This window comes from Anabrus simplex, chromosome 5 (genome assembly GCF_040414725.1).
Source record: "Anabrus simplex isolate iqAnaSimp1 chromosome 5, ASM4041472v1, whole genome shotgun sequence".
In the NCBI taxonomy this organism is placed as follows: Eukaryota; Metazoa; Arthropoda; class Insecta; order Orthoptera; family Tettigoniidae; genus Anabrus; species Anabrus simplex.
This window is the reverse complement of record NC_090269.1, coordinates 113761476-113783878: the sequence shown is the minus strand read 5'-3', so window position 1 is coordinate 113783878 and position 22403 is coordinate 113761476. Positions and strand designations below refer to the sequence as shown.

The window sequence follows — 22403 nt, the reverse complement described above, 5'->3', positions numbered from 1 at the left end:
TTTTCTTAAAACTGAAATTTTGTGATATATGTAAGACTGAGTATGTATTTATACGCACATTGCAAGTATATATGCCACTTACATTGTCGTCGCACTAGTATACTAACAAAGTTATAGTCATCTAACAATATGTTTCCTGATTGGAGTCTCCTGTAGACCTTGCCAAAATTTGACCAATCACAAGCATAATGACCATTTGCAATATTATTTTGTTAACAAAAATCTATTTTAACATTTCAAGGGGACTCCACTGAAACGATGTATGGTGTAACTCAGTCTTGTTCCCAGAAACATGAAGTGCGGTTTTGCTTGTTATTTGAATAGTTTAATTTGAAATATGGATCATTTTTAATTCTGAAGAGCCATGTCGGTTTCATCATTACCGAAATTGACTTTTAATTCAAAACTACCTTTACATTGTGAGCAAATATTTTAAAGAGGAAATTTATATTAAAACATTTGTCCGCATCATGATAGAAAGTGTCTTCCGGAATGTGCTGGGGGAGCTTTCCATATTTTCCCTCATTTCGGTGTGTCTACAGTGTGCTTCATATTTGCTAAGTTTGTGTAAAGTCGTAATTCTTTTGTGTTCAGCGTTTTAAGGAACGCCACAATATCGCGCAGTGGGCGGAGAAGCAGAATCCGCAAACGCTGGCTATGTCGACGGTTGTCGAAAAAACCATGGCTCATATAATCACTTAATAACAAGTCCTAATGGACATAAGTGCCAACAAGGTAATCGTACAAGGGTGGGGGACATTGTACTGTGTTACAATGCACACGGAAGCGAGAGACTTTATAACGTCGCCATAGGAAACTAAGCCGCAACGTTTTAAGGGCATCGGGCACTTATCATGCAAGTACAGGGCATATAAAATGCATACAGTACAGTTATCCAATGAAAGCACTTGCACATAAGAGCCAGCACAAACTTCTCTTCGTCTTTGAATCGTGCATTTTCTTCCGTTGCACGAGGTTGTTTGTCAGTGAGTTATCAGAGTACATTATCTGAATACTGGAAATGTACCTTGTTGGATACGTGTTGGAAATAGCTTTTTCCATAACATTTGAAAGGTTTAAACTGTGAATCAAGGTTAACTGCATGCAGTAACAGGTGTTGGAATATTTTGTGTTGCGGCAAGGTTTGGCATTTCTTAATTACGTGTTGGCATTAATTCGAAGTCAGATTTTTGTGTCCCAACAAGTTTGAATTAACGAGGCTTTACTGTAATAACGTTCTGTACCAGTACACCAAAACTGAATAAGATAATCTTCACGTGCTGTTGGGTAGGCACGCTCGTCATAATTGTGATGCATTTGCTTACTTTTCCCTGATTTGTAATAGTTCAGTTTCGCCTGTGTTGTATAGTGTGTGCCGTCTGGTATTAGCTGTATAGAGATGTTGTGCAAAATACCCGGCGATTAAAACAGGATGGATTTCAACTAAATTTTGAAGAAAAAGGTTACATTTTAATTTGTTATTCTAAAGCTTGAAATTCGTTACAGTGAAATATTTTAACACAGTTAAATAGGGAAAGGGGCCTGAAAATAATTTCACTATTCTGGACATTTCATTAAACTGGTGTTCGTTACAATTACATTTTAGTGTTTCTTTTTTGCTCCTAGTTACCGTATTTACCCGAATAATGCCCGCACCCTCATTTTAGGAAGGCTCATTTTGAGAAAAAAAATGAAATAAACTAAAATTCTTTCCATCCAAAAAGTAACGTAGGCATAAACAAACATTTCGTACCCCTCCGCAAGGTCCACGTGGTCTTTACACAAGTATGAACGTGTAAATTTACGGATATAGCTGCTTTGCCTGAGATGTTAAAAATACGTTATCACTGCTATAAAATACCGTGTATTTTCCAGAGGCAGAAGTATGAGGTGCGATGATGCCAGTTGGGCTACTCATAACAGGACGAAAGTGTAAATATTTTTTTCATTCAGTTATATCTTGAATTCCTAAGCCATGACCTATGTTTTTCACGGGCTTAAAAGTTTCCTGAAAGTCCAAATTAATTTTTAACATCAAATCCCAAGAAAGTGTTGAGGGATATTTTCGAGATATTCACTCCTATGCACCCGTAAGCAGACAGATACGCGCTCGAGCGGGTGGGTCAGGACTCCACATGTGGCCTGATACACCAGGGTGCAAGGTCGCATATTGGAGACATCTGTTGGCTTTTTCCGGAAACATTTCTAATAGAAATCTGTTCTTGGTGTATTAAAGTGTCTCCAGAGTGCTCTGGTATGCTTCTTTGGCAAGGAGAATTGAATAAAATATCGATCAAGAAATTTGTATTCTGTTGTTGACAAGATGGCTGAGAAGGAAGTTGCTTGCTCACGCGAAATGCTCGGTAATAGCGAAATTCAAAGCATACTTGATGTTTTAGGCTCTGATTTCAGCAGTGATAGTGAGGAAGAAGTTATTAGTGATCCTGTGCATGAATGAACGCGAAATGTATCACCAGAGATCAAACGACATGGAATGCCGAATGAACTTTCTCCCGCCCCTCGATCCGATTACGACTGCCGGATTTGAACCTACGATCTTGGTACTTGGATGTGAACACTTTACCACTGATCTCAGACTGAATCTTAATAATAATAGTAGTAGTAATAATAATAATAATAATAATACACAGAGTGAGGCATACGGCTGTAAGTTCATATTTGGGAGATATGTTCGAATCTCATCATTCGCGTGCCTCATGGTTGGTTTCTCATTAGTTCCTTATTTCCAAATCAGGCAAATGTTAGGCTCGTATCGTATTAAGGCCATACCACACTCTAAAGAACTTCCAAGGTAAGATAAGTTAATGAAAAATTTAAGTTTTCAAAGGGATTTTGAATGTGTTATATTTCTGTATTCTGTTTTTTGTGTCATGGGCAATAGCGTGGAATTTCTCAATAATATAAAACAGGTCCCGTGTAAGACGTGCAGTCGATCACCCACTATACTGTTTTAACCGAAAGCTTGCAACACCAAGGTTGTATACTAAAATGTTGGCGATCAAAGGACGGGTGGGTGCATATGGGTTAAAGAATGTAAATGGAAGTTGAGAGAAATGCAGAGAGCATAACAGCACGAAAGTATAATCATTTTTTCATCCAGTTATATCTTGAATTCCAAAGCGATGACCTATATTTTTTGTGTGCTTAAATGTTTCCTGAAAGTCTAAATTAATTTTTTTAACACCAAACTCCGAGAAAGTGTTGAGGAAAATTTTTGAGATATTAAGGAAGGTAAACGGACGGGCCAGTTTCAATGCCATAGGATTTTCGCCGTTTTAATACATATCAAATTGTTGTACGCAGAACATTTTTATTGAAATCATCGAGGTCTGTCACTGGCTTCTTCTTCTTAGGGTTCTTCCCTGGCGACCTGAAACTGCATTATTTTTATTACCGTAGCTTGTTTTATCCGCTGTACTGTTTGCAGGCCCATACCACATGCGAGTGCTGTATTCTTTTGAGGGATGGCAACATGGCCTTCCTCACCGCCTCTGAACACCTGTTGCTGCATGCTTACAAAATACAAATACACTCCAAATATTATTTCCCTCGCCTATCGATGCAGTACTTGTCTTTTGGCTCTTCGTGGATCCATCATACACACGCAAATAATTCCCTAAATTCATTGATTATGATATTTGCAAATAAATCTCGAAACATTCTCTCGTGACCCGCACAAACAGGCAGGCACTTCTTATTGAAATGATTCTATTGGCTCAGCAGAAAACATGTCATACTATAAAGCGTGAATGTTACTGCGCAACCCTCTTCAGACCGCCTTCCTGGCTGCGTTCTACTCTAGAATCCTTTCCTAAATTACTTACAAGCAAATACACTAGAGAGCTAGAGACTGTAAGTTCGTCACACTCCACGTCTAAAACACTTCTCACACGTGGTCTCTTTTTACTGGACAGTAACACAACAGGTGGTGGATAATTCCTTTCATGCAATGTAAACACTTGAAATAGACACACCAGCAAAATCTGATGTTAGGTTTGCGATACAGTTTAATCTCTTTAATTCGAAGTCTTTGCAATACAGAAATTGGACTTCCAATTACGTGATTTCAAATTCACAGCGATCTTGTAATTCAGAAATGCCAACCCTCACTTTTTCGCGGATTCTGCTTTTCCGCATGCTGCCTGCTAAGTGATATTGTGGCGTTCCTTAAAACGCTGAATACAAAAGAATTAAGATTTCACTCTATTTTAAACTATGAAACACTATAGAGACACCAAAGTGAGTGAAAGTGCGGAAAGCTACCCCTGTGCGTTCCGGAAGACGCGTTCTATTGTGATGCGGAGAAATTTTGAATTTAAATTGCTCTAAAATACGGTACTGTTTTTTTTTAATGTAAAGTCAGGTTAGAATTAAAAGTCTGAATTGTTTTCAGTTTAAGTATGACATGGGGACAGTTTCCTTCCATCTACGGTTGCACAAAGCATAACTGTACACTCAGCATCGAAAACTGGGTGAACCAGGAGCGTGTTAGCAATCTTGACGCAAATAAAAGCCGCACCCTAATTTCGTGCCTCAAAATTTTTTAAAACACATGCGTGGATTATTCGTGTAAATGCGGTATATAATGAAAAGAACGAATGACAGATCAAATTGTAGAACAGGAATATGGTGGTGTTTTTCTGTTTGACTTTTACTGAAGAATGGGATTGTCATTTTATGCATTTACACCTTTTTCAGAATCATGACCTTAACTGCATACTATATGAAAGCAATCAAATTCAAGCTCATCTATTACTACCACCTCGTGACAATTCATTGATTATGCTCTTTCCAAAAATAGATGTTTTTCTTCACTTTTATTTGGTTAGATCAACTCTTGGTTGGGGATCAGTTCGTAGTGCTGCCATTTGGCTTTGCAGTGAAATTCATTTTCTGCAATTTGAGAATGTTCTATATTGTGAAAGAACCAGGTCAGATGTACTACAGCAATTGAAAGGATACTGTCAATTTTGCTAGCATATGACCTAGTCTGTGCAGCTCATGTTCTTTGATACAGTACATGTCTTTCAACCAATGAATTTCTTTCTCTAATATTTGGGTATAATGCATATTGTAGATACATTTAATGGAAAATGTGCAATTTGTCATTGTGAATTCTTCAGATTCCTAAAACTGAAAAGTCATTATAGTGGCATTCATAAAACTAGACTTTTTGGCATAAGATGTAATTAAATACCTGGAAAATAATTCTGTTAAACAGGAAATACTGTTAATTTTCAGATATTTTGTTGACATTTTACTGTATTTTTACACATAAATATGCTTAAAGAAACATTTGTAATTTACCTATTCATTTTGCAAGTAATACAGTAAAACCTCCTTAGTGCGTTCCTCATTAACACATTTTCCCGCTTTGCACATTGTAAATTCGAAGTCCCGATTCTCATTGTATTAAATCTATATAAGAATACCTCACTTTTCACATCATGGATTTTCGCTGTTACCGGTTAGTACGATCACATTTTTCCTAGCCCTAAAAATGTTATGTCATTCCTTGTGGAAGAAACTTGATTTCCAACTCGGGTAAGAGCCCTCGCCGCAGTTGCGTGATAATGGGAAAATGCCTTGAATTCTTGAACTTCACAGGATAAATTGCACCTTCGGGAAGCAAGCCATTAACCTCAGAAATGCTCATTTTTGCTTGCCGTTTGTGCTTGTATTTCGCATTCCATTTAAAAGTATGTATTTCTTGGTTAGTTGTACTGTGAAGGGCAGTGAATATTTGTTGCACGATAGTCTACATCTGGAACATAATCATGTGAAGTTGACTAGTGTGGTGCATCTTTGTCTTATGATAGCCTAATTATGGATACGGAAAAAGTCTTGATATTCCTTACTAATTAAGACAAAATTGAAGTCTATCAGCAAGTCGACTGGCATTCACAACTTCAAGCGCGCAGAATTGGCGTGAATGTTGAAACTCGCACCTTCCAGTTTCGACTCTCATTACCATACTATAACCATATCATTATCTCATTCTTATGGTAATAATGATAAATTCCTAATTGTTAAAAATGTTAATATATTGAATAGGTGATATTGTTAATAAACTAATTAGCATCCTACAGTATAGTATCTTAAATACGGATCCATAATGATATTCATCACTTGCATCGATCACTCGAGTCAGTCGAAGTTTTATTCGATTCAAAATGGTAACCAAAGTCATTCTGTTGCAGTCACACATGGCCGTGTATAACCTCCAATTCATTGTCCAAGTGTGTGACCAGAAAAATGTTTAATATCTTTCCATCCCTGACCCAGTCAATGACTGGAAAACAGGTTGTAGGTTTTAAAACCAACTGATTATAAAAAAGCTTTTGATTCAGTGGAGATTTGGGCAATGATGAAGGCACTTCAAAATGCCTTGATAAACTTAAGGTATATAAAGCTCCTGGAAATCGTTTATGATCAAGCAACAATGGTGGTCAGTCTGGATTAAGACCTCATTACCACTAAAATCCCAGTTGGGAAAGGAGTTCGCCAAAGTGACACAATCTCTCCAAAGCTGTTTACCCTTGCCTTTGAAAATGTATTCAAAACTCTTCATTGCGATAATATAGGAATAAAACTCAACTGATTATGTTTGAACCACCTGCATTTTTCCGATGACATTGTGCTCATAAGTGAAAATCAGGAAGAATTAGGAAACATGATCCAAGAGTTAAAAACTGCCTCTGCTAAGATTGGTTTGGAAATGAACATTGGCAAAATGAAAGTACTTAGGGCTGGTTTACACGGGTAGAGTAGCCACGTTACTCTACTGTACCACTGTCTGGTAGAGTTGACACTCATATCGTTCATACAGGAGTAGTCATACAGTAGAGTAGCACCATGTCACGACGCAAGCACATCGTAACAAAGAGTTTAAAGACATTTGCAAACATATTAATGCAAGAGGTTAGTGAAGCGTTAGAAGAAGCAAATGAGGAAAGAAGGGAATGGGTAAGAGGCTGGCTTAGGAGAGATACACTCGGGGCATCAACATTAATTCTGAGAGAACTTGCGACAGAATATAAAGAAGAATACAGAAAGTGTATGAGATTGACGCCTGATAACTTTCAGACACTTGTTAGATGCTATAACATCGCAAATTCAAAGACACGACACAGTGATGAGAGATGCAATAACACAAAGATTTAAGCTTGAGGTGACTCTGAAGTTCTTGGCCACTGATAATAGCCATCAGTACGCTGTAAATCATGCTGGCGTAGGCCTAATTTGTAGTAGCTTCTTTGCCATAAATACCCCGATTACTGATATCTTTACAAATTCGTTCGTTGCTTGTACGACCCAGGTGTAGAGCTTAAGCTTCAAGACCCAACACTGTACTGTAAACAATAATTATTTTGGATATTCCAAACTAAATATGAAAATTATTCTATTTGTTGTTGACATTACTATTATTGCTTAAAATTAATGGCATTGGCAAGTGATATGTAGATCACGGCAGACACTTGTTTATATTTGTTGTTGCATCTTTGAAACTATTATAGGTTTAGGTATTTTTAAAATCCTCTTTCCATCGAAAAGGAGGTTTGTTCTCCATTATAGGACAATACACCTGCATTTGTTTGACCTTCAAAGGTGTGCCTCCCCTTAATAGCACTCAGCTATAATGTTATTCTGTGGATGAATAGGCTTTTAGTATTCTTCTTTCTTAATCTGTTTACCCTCCAGGGTTGGTTTTCCCCTCGTTCTCAGCGAGGGATCCCACCTCTACCGTCTCAAGGGCAGTGTCCTGGAGTGTGAGACATTGAGTCGGGGGATACAACTGGTGAGGATGACCAGTACCTCGCCCGGGCGGCCTCACCTGCTATGCTGAACAGAGGCCTTCATGAGGGATGGAAAGATTGGAAGGGATAGGGAAGGAAGTGGCCGTGGCCTTAAGTCCCATCCCGGTATTTGCCTGGAGGAGAAGCAGGAAACCACGGAAAACCACTTCCAGGATGGCTGAGGTGGGAATCAAACCCACCTCTACTGAGCTGACCTCCCAAGGCTGAGTGGACCCCGTTCCAGCCCTCGTACCACTTTTCAAATTTCGTGGCAGAGTCCGGAATCGAACCCAGGCCCCAGGAAGTGGCCGTTAATCACACTAACCACACCACAGAGGCGGACGGATTTCAGTATTAGCTTGCAGATTATACTTTACTAAACCACTTAAGATAGGGAGTGTAGATGTCTGCGGCACCACCTCCAGACTTCTTGGATTCACGAATTTTCATCAGTTCTTGGTTGTAGGTACATCGTATTTTTTTAAAAACTTTCTAAGTTCCATAAAACCAAAACCCTCTTTACCCATTTTCGTAATGAAGTCCTCTTCTGCCTCCCGTCTCATATTTTAGTTTCTGTAAATAATACTGTTTATGTTCCATAAACATTCTTTTTTGCGGTACAGTTCTACAAATTTGCACGTTTCTTCTTCCGTACACTTTATTTTTCCGCCAAATAAACGCACAAAAATGCTCATTTACTGAACAGAATACCATCAGTACACACATGGAAATAGTCCTCGGCCTTCTCCGCTAGCTCTCGGAGCTCGGTTCCGGTGGAGGGGGAAGGATAGTGGTAGAGTTACTTTACCACAGCTGAAACCCACTCTACTCTACTGCGTACTAGCTACTCTGCTTGCTACTATCCTAACCGTTTACACGATGCTAGTAGCTCTACTATCTACTCTACTCGCCTCGCTACTCTACCCGTGTAAACCAGCCTTAAGTCCAGACCGTCAACTACTTAAAATAGGAAACCAATATATATATAAGCTGTCGATGAGTGCATCTATCTTGGACACAAGATGAAACTTGGAAAACAACCAACGTGCAGATATTCCCCCGCAGAATAGGTATGAGTTGGATAGCATTCTGAAAATTCTGAAGATTCATCCTGACCAACAAGGATGTTCCAATTAACCGAAAGACCAAAGTTTATAATACGTGTGTGCTGCCAGTTACCTTCTTATGGTCTCGAAATTATGACTCTAATACAACTGCTCACATGCTTCAGCGACCACGACGAGTCGTGGACGACAGATGCTAGGGATCAGTCTTAGGGGTAAGATCTGTTCGGAGGACATCAGGAACAGAACGAATGTAACAGACATCCTGGACAGACTAGCAAGACTAAAATGGCAATGGGTAGGACATATTGATCAACAAGACTACAACAGGTGGACCACTAGGATTGTTCACTAGACCCCATGGGAACACAAGAGGCATTGGAAGACCCCAGAAGAGATGGCTCGATAACATAAAGCCGTTGGCTGGAATACACTGGTTCTAAGTTGTTCAAGACCGAAGATGATGGAAGCATATGGTAGATGGCTACATCCAGCAGTGTATTGAAATAGGCTAGAAAAGAAAGAACCAACTGGTCCGAAATAAAAGGCTTCTACTAACATTTGTTTTACAAAGTGTGATCTGCAATAATACTTTGATATTTTTATGGGATCCGTTCATATGTTTTCATATTTATTTGGCGTGTTTAACACTTATCAGTACACTATTATTTTATAAACCCCAGCAGAACAAGTTTTCTTATTTGTGTTTTTCACACATTTTAATACTCTCTCCCCATAGAAATTTCACTCTACCCGTTGATATACAATGTAAAATCCCATTATGTCTGAAAAAACCGTATCTAGTGTTTCCATATCCCTGTTGGATAGTTTTTATTCATGTATTCAGTAGTACGTTTTCTCGCTTAACATGTTCTTTTTCCTTGTCCCCTGCAGAAACGCCTTAACAAGGTTTTACTGTATATACTATAAAAGAACAGACTTAAATTAAAATAAAATCCATTTTTTTCATTGTATTTCTCTCATGTGTACTTTTTTCTCTTTTAACCAGACCCATGGTGAAGTAGAGCGCCGTATTGTGTCACAGTTGTTGACCTTAATGGATGGCCTAAAGCAGAGCTCTCATGTCATTGTGATGGCTGCTACCAATCGTCCAAATTCAATAGATGGTGCTCTGCGTCGATTTGGTCGTTTTGATAGAGAAATTGATATTGGCATACCAGATGCAACTGGTAGACTAGAAATATTGCGTATTCATACGAAGAATATGAAACTTGCTGATGATGTAGATCTTGAACAGGTAACTTCCATTCAGTATCAATTTTTTTTTGAAATGTACTTCAGTTGAATATTTCAACATTAATCAGTTCTACTTTATATGTTACACCTTTATTCTCTCTGATTGCTTTCAAGAACTTCTGTGGAATAAGTTGCTGTAAATGTTGATATGATTGGAAAATTTATGGAAAATGACATTTTTCTGCACTTATTCATTAACCATCCATGTTTGTTTCCTTCCTTTTAGGGATTAGATAAATATGCTGTTTTTGTCTATTAACTTAAGCTGGAAGCAAAGAATATTTTCATTGATAAAAGATAATGCTTGATATTTCTGGGAATTTATGCATTTCCCATATTTCCATGGAGTTGTGGTGAATAAGTTTTTTTTAATTTTTATATTCCAGATTGCCGCTGAAACTCATGGCCATGTTGGTGCTGATTTAGCATCCCTCTGTTCTGAAGCAGCTCTTCAACAAATACGAGAAAAAATGGATCTGATTGATTTGGAAGATGATCAGATTGACGCCGAGGTGCTCAGTTCTCTAGCAGTGACTATGGAGAATTTCAGGGTATGTTATGAAATGCTCAGATTTTCTTTCCATATTTGTTATTGAAGCTGCTCTTAAGATGTTACTTTACTTATGTTGCTAGTTTCGAAATTACACTGGATAGGATGGGTTTTTTTACAGCAAAACAGAATATTGACTAGTGCAGTTTTTTATGCTGAATTCAAACATTTAATCAGAATTAGTGGCTTTTTCTCAGTCACTTGTGGAGGAACACACTTTTATATTATAATAGGTGGGAGGAAAATAGTCCCCCATTTGGATCTCCAGGAAGGGACTACATGAAAGGGAGCAATCATCAGGAAGATGAATACTGACATTCTACGAGACAAAGCCTGGAATGTTTCAGGTTTGAATCATTGCAGTTGGTTAGAGAATCTGAAAAGGGAAATGGATAGACTAAAATTAGATGTAGTTGGTATAAGTGAAGAAGTTTGGCATGAGGAGCAGGAATTTTGGTAACTAGAATGGTCAGTATAAAATCATGTGGGAACGGGGAGGGATTCAGAAATTGGTTTAATAATAAGGGCAACAGGTAATCTACCATGACCAACATAGTGAATGGATTATTGTTGTAATGATAGAAACCAAACCACTGCCCCACCCCTGCTTCAGCAGATGATTATGAAATCGAAAGAATATATGAAGAAATAGAAGATTCAATATAATATGTAAGAAAAGTTGAGAATTTAATTGTGATACGAGACTGGGATGCAGTTAAGAGGTCATGAATGAGGAGGTAATATAGTAGAACACAGGCTAGAACACAGGTATGAAAGAGGAAGCTGGCTGGCATAATTCTACATGGATCATAATTTAGACCCAGCTAGTACTTGTTTCAGTCATCAAAAACGGCAGCTGGAGACACTGGAAGGTATCAAATAGATTTCATTATGATCAGGCTGAGATTCAGAAAGCAGGTGGTTTATTGCAAAACTCTGCACTCTGCCCACAATTTTCTCATAAAATTCTGTCTCAGGTTGAAATGTGGGAATGCCGAGAGACAAAGGAAATGAGAGAGGAATTGTTTCAAGGAACATGTTGCGCAAGGACTACAGTAGAAGTCCATTATAGCGAGAATTCACAACAGCGAAATGTTCACTCGCTATAACGGATTGTCGTTATATCCATTTTTTTTTTTTTCTAAAAGTCGGAAAACCCCCATGCACATTAAAATCGGGATGAAAATGCGATCAGTTTGTTCAAAACGTGCGTTTCCGCAGATTATATCCACACTGCGGCTTACTTGTTTGTTATTGTTCGAAATCCGATACTACGTGAAAGTGTATGTTTAATTTCATTCTGAAAAAACAATTGTACCGTATTTCTCCGAATCCAAGATGAACCCCACTTTTTCCTTCAAAATTTAAATGAAGCTCAAAAAGTACTTTGTAAAATCATATGAATGCCTTGTTGTACAGTAGGCCTACACATTTTTAGACGCCAAACATTGACTTTTTTTTTTTTGCAGCTGCACAATTATTTGTTTTCACGGGTTTAATGACCATCAACTTAAAATTGGTATCATAATACTGAAGAGAACCTGTTGAAAATTTGCGGGTAATACCTATTCCATTCATCTCTACAATACGACGATCCATCAGGAAATTATTCTTGCTGTCTATAAAACTGTTACTTTTATTCAGCGTCAGATATAACCGGCTACCGCTACGCGCACATCTCGCTTGCCGGGTTCGGCCAAATTCAGTGGCTTGATGTATAGGCCTAATTGCGGACATTGAAAGTCAACGAACTAGTTTATTGCGCCACGGTATGTCCATTCCGCCCTTACGTTTTTCGTGCACATACCTCACAATTTCATCTTCGACTTCTTCAAACCGTCCTTGTTGCGGATCAATGAATGCATTTTTTTAGCTCTTTGTCTTCCTGCTAACGGCAAATATTGGCTTTATTTAGGCCTATGCTGTATTTTCTTGCGGCTGCACAATTATTCTAAATTTCAGAGTGTTTATTAACAATTCATTAACTTAAAACTGGTATCATATAATCGACTAGAACCCGTAAAAATTTGCTGGCAATACCTTTTCCTCATACCTTTACAATACGACTAACCATCACGAAAATATTTCTGCTGTCTATAAAACTTAATTTCACTCAGCGTCGAGTACAATAGACACGTTATAACTCTGCCACTGAGTGGCCATGGCCTTTCTAAGAATTCGAAGGGTCGCATGTTTTGATGCCATTCTGCAGATTCGAGAATTTTTTTTGTAGAGGCTAATAGAACGCCATTCTCTCTTCACTATTTCCTGAGATCCAGTGACGTTACTCACCGGCACTGTACAACAGGTTGTCGCGGCTAGCGATGTATAGTAAAGAAGCGGTCGTTTATTGTCAGAGTTCTGTGTGCGTGTGGAAAGAAGCAGCGTGGTTACTGCGGTAGTTGCCAGTGATATCCATTAACTTCCTGTTAGGCTGCAAATGCAACAACCCTTGAGTTTTCGCATGAAATTCTGAGAAAAAAGTCTTGGATTTGGAGAAATACAGTATCACTCCAGAGGTTTATGTGGCAAACACCTCAGCTTTCTTCTTCAAACGACGTCGCCTAACCTAGCCGTATTTGTACAATATCGTGAAAACATATTTGAAATGCATGTAGAGAAATGATAACCTCCTCGCGAATAATTTACATTCACAACAAAGTATTTTCCACCTAGTCGATACAATGATCATTGTCAGTCAAAATTTAATTGAAGCTCAAAAAGTACTTTGTAAAATCATATGAATGATGAATGATCATTGTATAGACTAAGTGGAAAATAAATAAATAAATAAATAGTTGTGAATCTATTGAAGTGCGATACGGACCATGAAGCTAATTTTATGTAATAATTTACATGTAAATAGCTTTTCCGAAATTTAACTAGATGCAAAAAGATATGAAATATCCTCTGAAATCGGTGATGTACTCTGCCATATCTTGAGGTGTATCCCATTCTTACTCAATTGCAGTATTTTGCCTCAAACTTAAGCGGTCGTTTAGTCAGCCTTAATTTTTAACGGGTTAACAACCATTATCGGACACGTTGTTTGCGCATTTATTACGAAAATATGTTCTCTTTCATTTCAAATTCTCTTTACGGAACAGCTGTCGACGGGTATTACTAATGGACTCGGACATCGCCTTTGAATGTCGACGAGAGAACTCGCTAGTGCACATAGTGAGGAAACGATGCCGAAGGTAATCGATCGCATGCAATATCGGTAACGAGAAAAATTGCACACGCTTAATCGCTCGTAATAACAGATGCGTGAGTGATGGGGCTCTCGCTGTAACCAAAGGACGATACACAGTTTAATATAGGAATTTTGAAGGGACAGAAAAAAATCTGCGCCATAACGGAGTTCTCGTTATATGCCGTACTCGCTATGGCGGGCTTCTACTGTATATTAAACCGACAGAGTGGATAGTCATGAAGAATGCGATCAGTAGGGCTGCTGAAGAAACTATCCCTATTTGTCATTCTCAGATTTGGGCTGTATTACATAGTGAAGTATATCCTGAACCAAAGTATCCAGATTGCTTGACCTTGAGTGATAACTCAAACTCAAACCCAACTGATAGTAAAGAACAGGAAGACAGGGGAAGTGATTGTACATGTGAAGAAAGTTGTTCATCAGAACCTCACTTTTTAACTCAATATCTTAATGATCTGATTCGGGATTTCCAGTTTTCTTCAGAACTGGCTGTAGTTTCAAGTTCCAGGCTCAAAGTTTGGAATCCACTCAACAAAGAAAGATGTGCATTTATTAAATATAATAATCCTATGGCCTCGGCTACCGTGTGCAGACATTTCAATCTGACACTATCTGGCTGTCTGCTCATCAATTTCGACATTCCGTTTTACTCTAGGCCTACTAGATGGCAGACTGACTGCCGACAGTGGAGCTCAAACCCACGATCTCCCGGATGCAAACTCAGTTGCGCCCCTAAATGCACAGCCAACTTGCCCGGTATTTCCAAGAAAACCAGAACACATACTTTTGAATGATTTCCAGGCAGTTTTTCAGTAATTTTCAGTTTCTCAACATTTTCATCGCTGATTATTAATCACAACTCATTTGGCTTGTGTTGATGTCAGCAGTCTCACTTGGGCGTCTGTGGCTGGTTTTTTTTAATGTATTTCGTCACTTAAACACCAAATGTGTCACCAGAGATCTTTTACATGCCGACATCGTACAGCATGGAGTGTCGAATGGACTTTTTTCTGCCCCTCAAAAATCTGACTGCCCCTGTCTGGTTTGAACACACTGTCTTGGGATCCGGAGGCACATACTACCACTGATCCACAGAGGCAGCTTGCATTTACTGTAGTTGTGATAGAGATTTCTAAGACTACTACTGTAAAGGAGTGTAATTTTTTATAAAATGTTTGTTCATTAATGGAGGGTCTTGGACTTCAACACCAGCCAAATGAGTTGTGATTAATAATCAGTGTTGAAAATGTTGAGAAACTGTGAAAATTACTGAAAAACTGCCAGGAAATTATTCAAAAGTATCTGTTCTGGTTTTCTTGGAAATGCCGGGCGAGTTGGCCGCGCGGTTAGGGGCGCGCAACTGAGAGTTTGAATCTGGGAGATAGTGGGTTTGAGCTCCACGCCAGCAGCCTTGAAGATGGTTTTCAGTAGTTTCCCCATTTTCACATCAGGCAAATGCTGGGGCTGTACCTGAAGGCCACGGCCACTTCCTTCTCACTCCTTGGTCTTTCCTATCCCATCGTCGCTATAAGTCCTATCTGTGCGTGTGCAACGTAAAGCCAAAAATTCGTGGAAATTATGTAAGCAGGAAGCTATTATGAAATAGTGATTTTCTGAAATCATTCTAAGGTATGGAATGCAACATAGTCTTCACAACTTCAATTCTTATCTACTGTATGTCTGAAAACCATTACAAGTAGTCAGTAGGATGTAAAAACAATAGCATTATTTATTTCTACTTAATCTTCTTCCCACAAGATCTTGGAACTCTCAAATATGGGCATGGTGAAGCATTTTCATTAGCAGATTTCTGAAATGAAAAAGATACCAAGGCAGATGGATTGGCAGACCTCTACTGGATTCTGAAGAGAGACACACCCCATAGGCAAAATATTGCTAAAAATCATTATATAAAATATTTGTGGTAATCCCAAATGAGGTAGATTTAATTTAGTTGTACATACGTTAGTACTAATTCTACAAAACATAAAACATGTGCCACAAAAGAAACTTGCCCGATCTAAGAAATTTGAAATCGTTTTTGAGCTCGGCATGAAAAAAGCAGATTCAGTTAATTTTGTTCTTGCGAAAGAAAATTTTCAGTTTTTAGACCAGTATTATTGACATTGTATGTTGAACATGTGTTTTATTTACAACAAGGATCTCCTTTTCTTTTATGTTAATTGTTCATTTGTTTTTGTGTGTTTAACAGTATGCCATGGGCAAGAGCAGTCCCAGTGCTCTTCGTGAGACTGTGGTTGAGGTACCTAATATTTCGTGGGAAGATGTTGGTGGCCTTGAAAACGTTAAGCGTGAACTTCAAGAACTGGTTCAGGTAGGTTTATTTTTTAATTTAGTTTATACTGTAGAATTCCATTATAGCAGGATTTTGTAACAGTGAAAAATTTGCTCACTATACTGTATTTTCATTATACCAGACTTTTCGTAAAAAGTCGGTAATTAACTCTACGCACACACACTAAAATCATTATGAAATGGCAATCAATTTGTTCAAAACTTGTGTTTTTACATATTCCTATATTATGCATACCTGCCAACTTTCCCGATTTAGGCGGGAAACTCCCGATTTTCGACAGTTTTTCCCGCCTCCCGATTATTTTATCTTTTCTCCCGATTTTAGCTTATTTTTTGGTGAACTTTAAACATTTGATTTCAAATCCCGCCATTTCAGCTTTTTAACGCCAGTGGCCGGAAGTCCTTCGCTCATTGGCCGCTTTCAAACGAAATATCGAAGTTTATTAATGCGAGAAATGTGTGCGAATGTGTGATGTTGATTGAAACCTGTATATCGCAACGCGTATATCGATTGTCAATCTCTCGTTCTCGCGTGCTATGTTCGTGTTCGTTCACGTCAGTCTAGTCGATTCCATCCTCTTTGATCGATTCTAGAGACTAGTCGCTTTCTTAGTAATTTAGTGACATAATTTCAATGATAACGACTAGTGACTTTTGTAGAGATTTTAGGAGCCATGGATACAATTCTGACTAATTGTAATTTATCTTAGTATATATAAAATGTTTTGTCTGTACATTGCTCAGAATTTAAAAAGAACGATATTTCCGTACCGGTCGTGACCATAGTAACAAGGGGGAAATACACGTTTTAATTTTCCGTAATTTCTGTCTGTATGTCTGTACGTACGCAGGCTCATCACGAGAAAACGGCTGAAGAGAATTTAATGAAAATCGGTATATAACGTCGGGAATAAGTCGCTACAATCTAGGCCATAAATAATTTTATTCACGCTGAGTGAAATGGTAGTTTAGGGGAAGGCCTAAAATTTAATTCGCAAATATTTATGTTATTATTGGCCCTAGCGATAAATACTACATAACTAAAGTTATATATTATTAAATTTCCTATCATTTATGTCTTATGCATTTTTACCGTACCAGCTGTGATAACGGAGATATTCATGAATTTGGATCTTTTTTTTTTTCTCCCTGTATCAGCGCCGAGGTACAAGAAAATGGGTGAACAGAATTTTACGTAAAGTCAGGGAATAAGGAACTACAGTCTATGCTATAAATAATTTTATTCACTTTGTTCGAAATGGTAGTTGAGGGGAAGGTGCCAAAAATTTAATTTTTAATTACCTATCTTAGTGGTCATATTGAAAAGTACTATATAACAAAAGTTACAGAGAATGCAATTTCTGATTATTTGTCTTATTCAGTTTTGCAAGAGACAATTCTCATGATTGATTCGTATTTAAACTGACTTCAGCAAATTATCACAAAAATATACTCTATTATCACCACCTATTCAATACAAGCCACGTGATACGTGAATGAATTCTACATAATACTATATAGACTTCTCAGGGACATTTTTCGCCCCTTGTTAAGGGCATCATCAACCTTTAGGAAACCTTAAGTTCAAATGTCTGAAACATACTTTCCATTGTAATCCATGTATGAATAGATAATGTTTCAGATATGTGACTTTAAGGTTACCTAAAGGTTGATGATGCCCTTAACGAGGGGCGAAAAATGTCCCTGAGAAGTGTATATAGTATTACGTAGATTTCATCCACGTAGCACGTGGCTTGTATTGAATAGGTGGTAATAATGGAATAAATTATTTTTGTGATAATTTGCTTATTCAGTTTTACCGTTCCGATTACAATAATATTGGTGGTGATGGTGATTAAATTTTGAAGATTATAAGAATGAGAAAAGTCATGAAGGAACGATCGCTTGAATAATAATAACACAAGAGGGAGTCATGAAAGAAAGGACAACTCGCTTTACATTAGATGCTCTAATATCACAGATTTGGAAGAAAACTAAATGTGAAGGCCTCCAATATAGAAAGCTCATAAAATTGATCAACAATTACATTGACCATTGTTTGTTGTGATGTGCTTTGTGTATTCTGCTGCCATTTATCTACGATAGGCGGGATTACTGCTGCGTTTCAAGTATAACAGCCTGTTTGAATATTGGCGGGAAGAAGCTGGGGAGTGGGGAGTTAGATCTCTCTTGTTTAGCATGCTATTCTTCTGGTTCATAAATTTTCTGATACTACTGGTACGTAACACACTGGATCATCATAGTATTCCAGCTGTTCGATCCCTACTCTGAGGTAGTGATTTGAATGAGCAGTGTGCACACTTAAACAGAATAATTACACAGGAGTGTTCGCGGCTGTCTGCAGCCCGGTCATTCTAGCTCTGAAACTTTGAACTGATAGATTGACACTGCAGTACTTTTCGCTAAAAGTGAGAAAATGTTCTGTTTTCATTTTATCGAATATTTCGTATGAAAGCATTGCTTTTAATCGTGACATTCATACTGGCATCGTCGTAATGACATGTTGACTTCAGTTGGGAAAACTATAAGGACAGTCTTTCTGAGAATTCCGTAGCGAAACACGGGAACATCAGCTAGTTATTTGATCCAAATAGCATTGTGCTTCACATAGTTGCTTGGGCACTTTATGCAATATATTAATTTTTGCATTTCTAAGTAATAGCATCTAAGTGCATGACTGATTCACACATGTGGAGCATGAGTTCATACTATTTTCGGTAGGCTATCAGAGACCGATTATCCCACTCACGTACTTCCTGTGAGGGAATAGAGATGTGTAATTTTTAGCCTTGTAGTCTCGTATAGCAACAGTCGGTCTTTGAGACAATAAGTCTTATAAATATATCGTAGTACTGTGTTGCGCAAGACATGTAGAATAAGCAATTTTGACCAATTTCATCTCCTGATTTCTCCTGATTTTTCCTGATTTTCAAATCAAAATCTCCTGATTTTTGGTTTTGTAAAGTTGGCAGGTATGATTATGACTTGCTCATTATTTATCTAATTCAGAGAATACATGAATGTGTATCTTCAATTTCGTTCTGAAAAATTGTAGTAATATCTCTACAGTGGCTTCTGTAGAAAACGTTTTCTTGTTCAAACGGTGTCACCTATCTTAACCTTACATATATCATGAAAACATATTTCAAAATACCAATGAATTACTGATAACCTTTTTGCTATACATTTACATGGGAATAGCTTTTCCAAAATTTAACTGGATGTGAGAAGTGAAACTTCGTTTGTGTATTCCTCACCAAGGCGATTTCTTGCATAGCACATCTATATAATACCTCGCTTATCACGTCACAAATTTTCACTAACACCGCTTAGTGCGATCACATTTTTCCTAGCCCTGAAAATCTTTTCTATCCAGCTCAGATAAGAGCCCTCACTAGAGGAGGCACGTCTGGCAAAGTTGCATGAAAACAGCAAAATGGCCTATTCCTGAACTTTCGGAAAGCAGGCGGTTTGCCTCAGAAAAGTTCATTTTTGCTTGCTGGTTTTCATTAATATTGCTGAATAACCCAATTAGTCTGTTTGTGCCTGTATTTTGCATTCCCTTCAGAAAATAGATATTCCTTCTGTGTTGAGTGATACAGTGAAGGTAGTGAATATTTATCACACAGTAGCTTACCTACAGATTATGGACATAATCGGGTGAAGTTTACTAGTGTGGTGCACGTTTGTCTTGTGATATGGATACTGAGAAAGTTGTTGAATTGCTTACTGATGAAGACAAAATTGAAATCCTGGAAGTGGACAGGCTTCTGAATCGTTCAGCGGTGGCGTGTATGTTGAAACTCGCTCATTCGAGTTTTGAGTCAAATATCGAAGTGTTTCAGATTCAAGATTACTTTCAGAGTCATTCTCGCACACATGGCGAAATAATTCATGGTCGAAGAGTATGACTAGAAGTGAATGTTTAACGCACTGGTCCGAAATTTAAGGCTTCAAATATTCGTGTTAGAAAGAGTGTGATCTGCAAGCATTGATAATTTGTGGGCCTCAGTGTTTGTTTTTAACATTCGTTGTCTGGTGTTCTACACACCTTTTAATACACTATTATTTAATAATCTCTGGTGGAAAAGGTTTCCTTATTTGTTCTCTAGTCTTTTCCACTCCTAATACTCTCTATCTCGTCTTTAGAAACGGCAGATAGCCTATATCCTTCACTGTACCCATATATACCGTATAATCCCGAATACCACCCGCACTTTTTCCCCCCGAAATATTGGTTCTAAATGCGGGTTGTATTCAAGCCGTTCATTCTCGTAAATATTTACTATATTTACATGGGAGTATTGAAATAGATTTGAATACGCTTACCGTACTCATTATACCACGTGTAAACGGGCAGTCAGGTCTTATTGTGTTTTAGTTGCGTTCTAGAAAACAAGATCGATTTTTTTCTCAATACAGTTAGAGGGGCATGTAAATGCGAAATGTAAGGTGATGAAATGCGGTAAATCAAAGATAATGGGTAAATATGAAAGACGCTGCTGCGGATGCTCGATCGTAATTTGTTTCACAAGTTTTGTTGGTATGCTGGGTGCACGAATAGCTGATCTCGCGAGATATCATACTTTGTGAGAATCTAGACTGTTGGTTACGGAAGTCTAACTCACTCACATTAAAGTTCCGTATCTATCTCTTGAAAGTGCTGTCTCAATAGTAAGCGATGGGAGATAGTAGGTTCGAACCCCACTGTCGGCAGCCCTGAAAATGGTTTTCCGTGGTTTCCCATTTTCACACCAGGCAAATGCTGGGGCTGTACCTTAATTAAGGCCACGGCCGCTTCCTTCCCACTCCCAGCCCTTCCCTGTCCCATCGTCGCCATAAGACCTATCTGTGTCGGCGCGACGTAAAGCAACTAGCCAGTAAGCGATGGATTCAAAACGGCATCTGCGGTCATTTACTGTGCGTGAGAAAGTTAAAGTTGTAAGCAAAGCTAAAATATACAGAAATCGTGCCCTTGGCAGAAAGTACGATATTGATGAATCGTGTATTCGTGATGAGCGGAAGAAGGAAAAACTTATAAAAAGTAACAGCGATCGCAGAGCGTTCCGCGAGCGGAGTGCAGTGTTTTCGGAAATTGAAGGACTCCACAAATTTGTGATAGAACACCGTGAGTTAGGATATTGTGTTTGTAGTGAAATGTGTCGATTGAAAGCAGTAGTGATCTCAAAAGAACTCAAAACACAGGGTTTTACTGCAAGCCGCGGATGGATTCTAAACTTTTATCGGAGAAAGGTATTGTGCATTCGAAGACGTAGGTCTGTTTCACAATGTCTCCCTGGGGCGTATGAAGAAAAATTAACAGCCTTTCAGCGTCACATTCATTAGATTAAGCAAAATTCTTATTTCCTATTGCAAATTGGGAATTCTGTCTATTTTGAAATGCCGTTGAAAAATACAGTGGATACAAAGGATTCTAGAAGTGTAACCATCAGAACAGGTGGTAACGAAAAGCAACGATGTATGGTAATGTGCGTATTCGCGGATGGAGCCAAACTCCCTCCATATGTGGCTTTTTTTCTCTCTCTCTCTCTCTCTGTATTTTGCCGTCTCAAATTTAGGGTGCGGGTCTCATTCGGTGGCAGGTGGTATTCGGGATTATACTGTAAACATTGGAATAAAAACATATAAAGTGTTTACTTATCCCTGTTGGATAATCTTTTGTTTGTGTATTGAATATTATGTTGTCTCACTTAACTGTTCTTTCCTTGTCCCCTGCAGAAACTTCCTAACGAGGTTTTACTGAATAAACTAACCTCTGAAATCAGTCATCCACTCAGTCGTATTTTAAGGTGTATTACATTTTTACTAAAATTTCAGTACATAGCATTAAAATTAAGCGATCATTTACTTCAGCCTTTATTCCTAACAAGTTAACTACTGCTGTTTGCTACATTATTTATGCATTTATTATGGAAACATGTTTTCTTTAATTTTGAATTGTGATTCCACAACACAAGTCGAGTATTACTAAGACTCAGACTTCGTCTTCGAGTTCAAATGTTAATGGGAGAGTTCACTTAGTGTACATAGTGAGAAAACTATACTGAAGATGAACGTATTCAATACAACCATTGAGCACATAAATATCGATCACGGAAAAAATTACTCCTGCTTAATTGCTCTGTATAACGAATGCATCA

General features: G+C 38.1%; 1 protein-coding gene across 1 annotated transcript in view; it reads left to right on the top strand.

Moving 5' to 3' along the window:
* TER94 (Transitional endoplasmic reticulum ATPase TER94) overlaps nucleotides 1–22403 on the top strand; it is a 117893-nt gene that overhangs the window by 52062 nt on the left and 43428 nt on the right. Inside the window, exons 7-9 of the mRNA XM_068227580.1 lie at nucleotides 9891–10139; nucleotides 10525–10689; nucleotides 16118–16240. Of these exons, the coding sequence (XP_068083681.1) occupies nucleotides 9891–10139; nucleotides 10525–10689; nucleotides 16118–16240 (537 nt within the window). The remainder of the gene's footprint in view (nucleotides 1–9890; nucleotides 10140–10524; nucleotides 10690–16117; nucleotides 16241–22403) is intronic.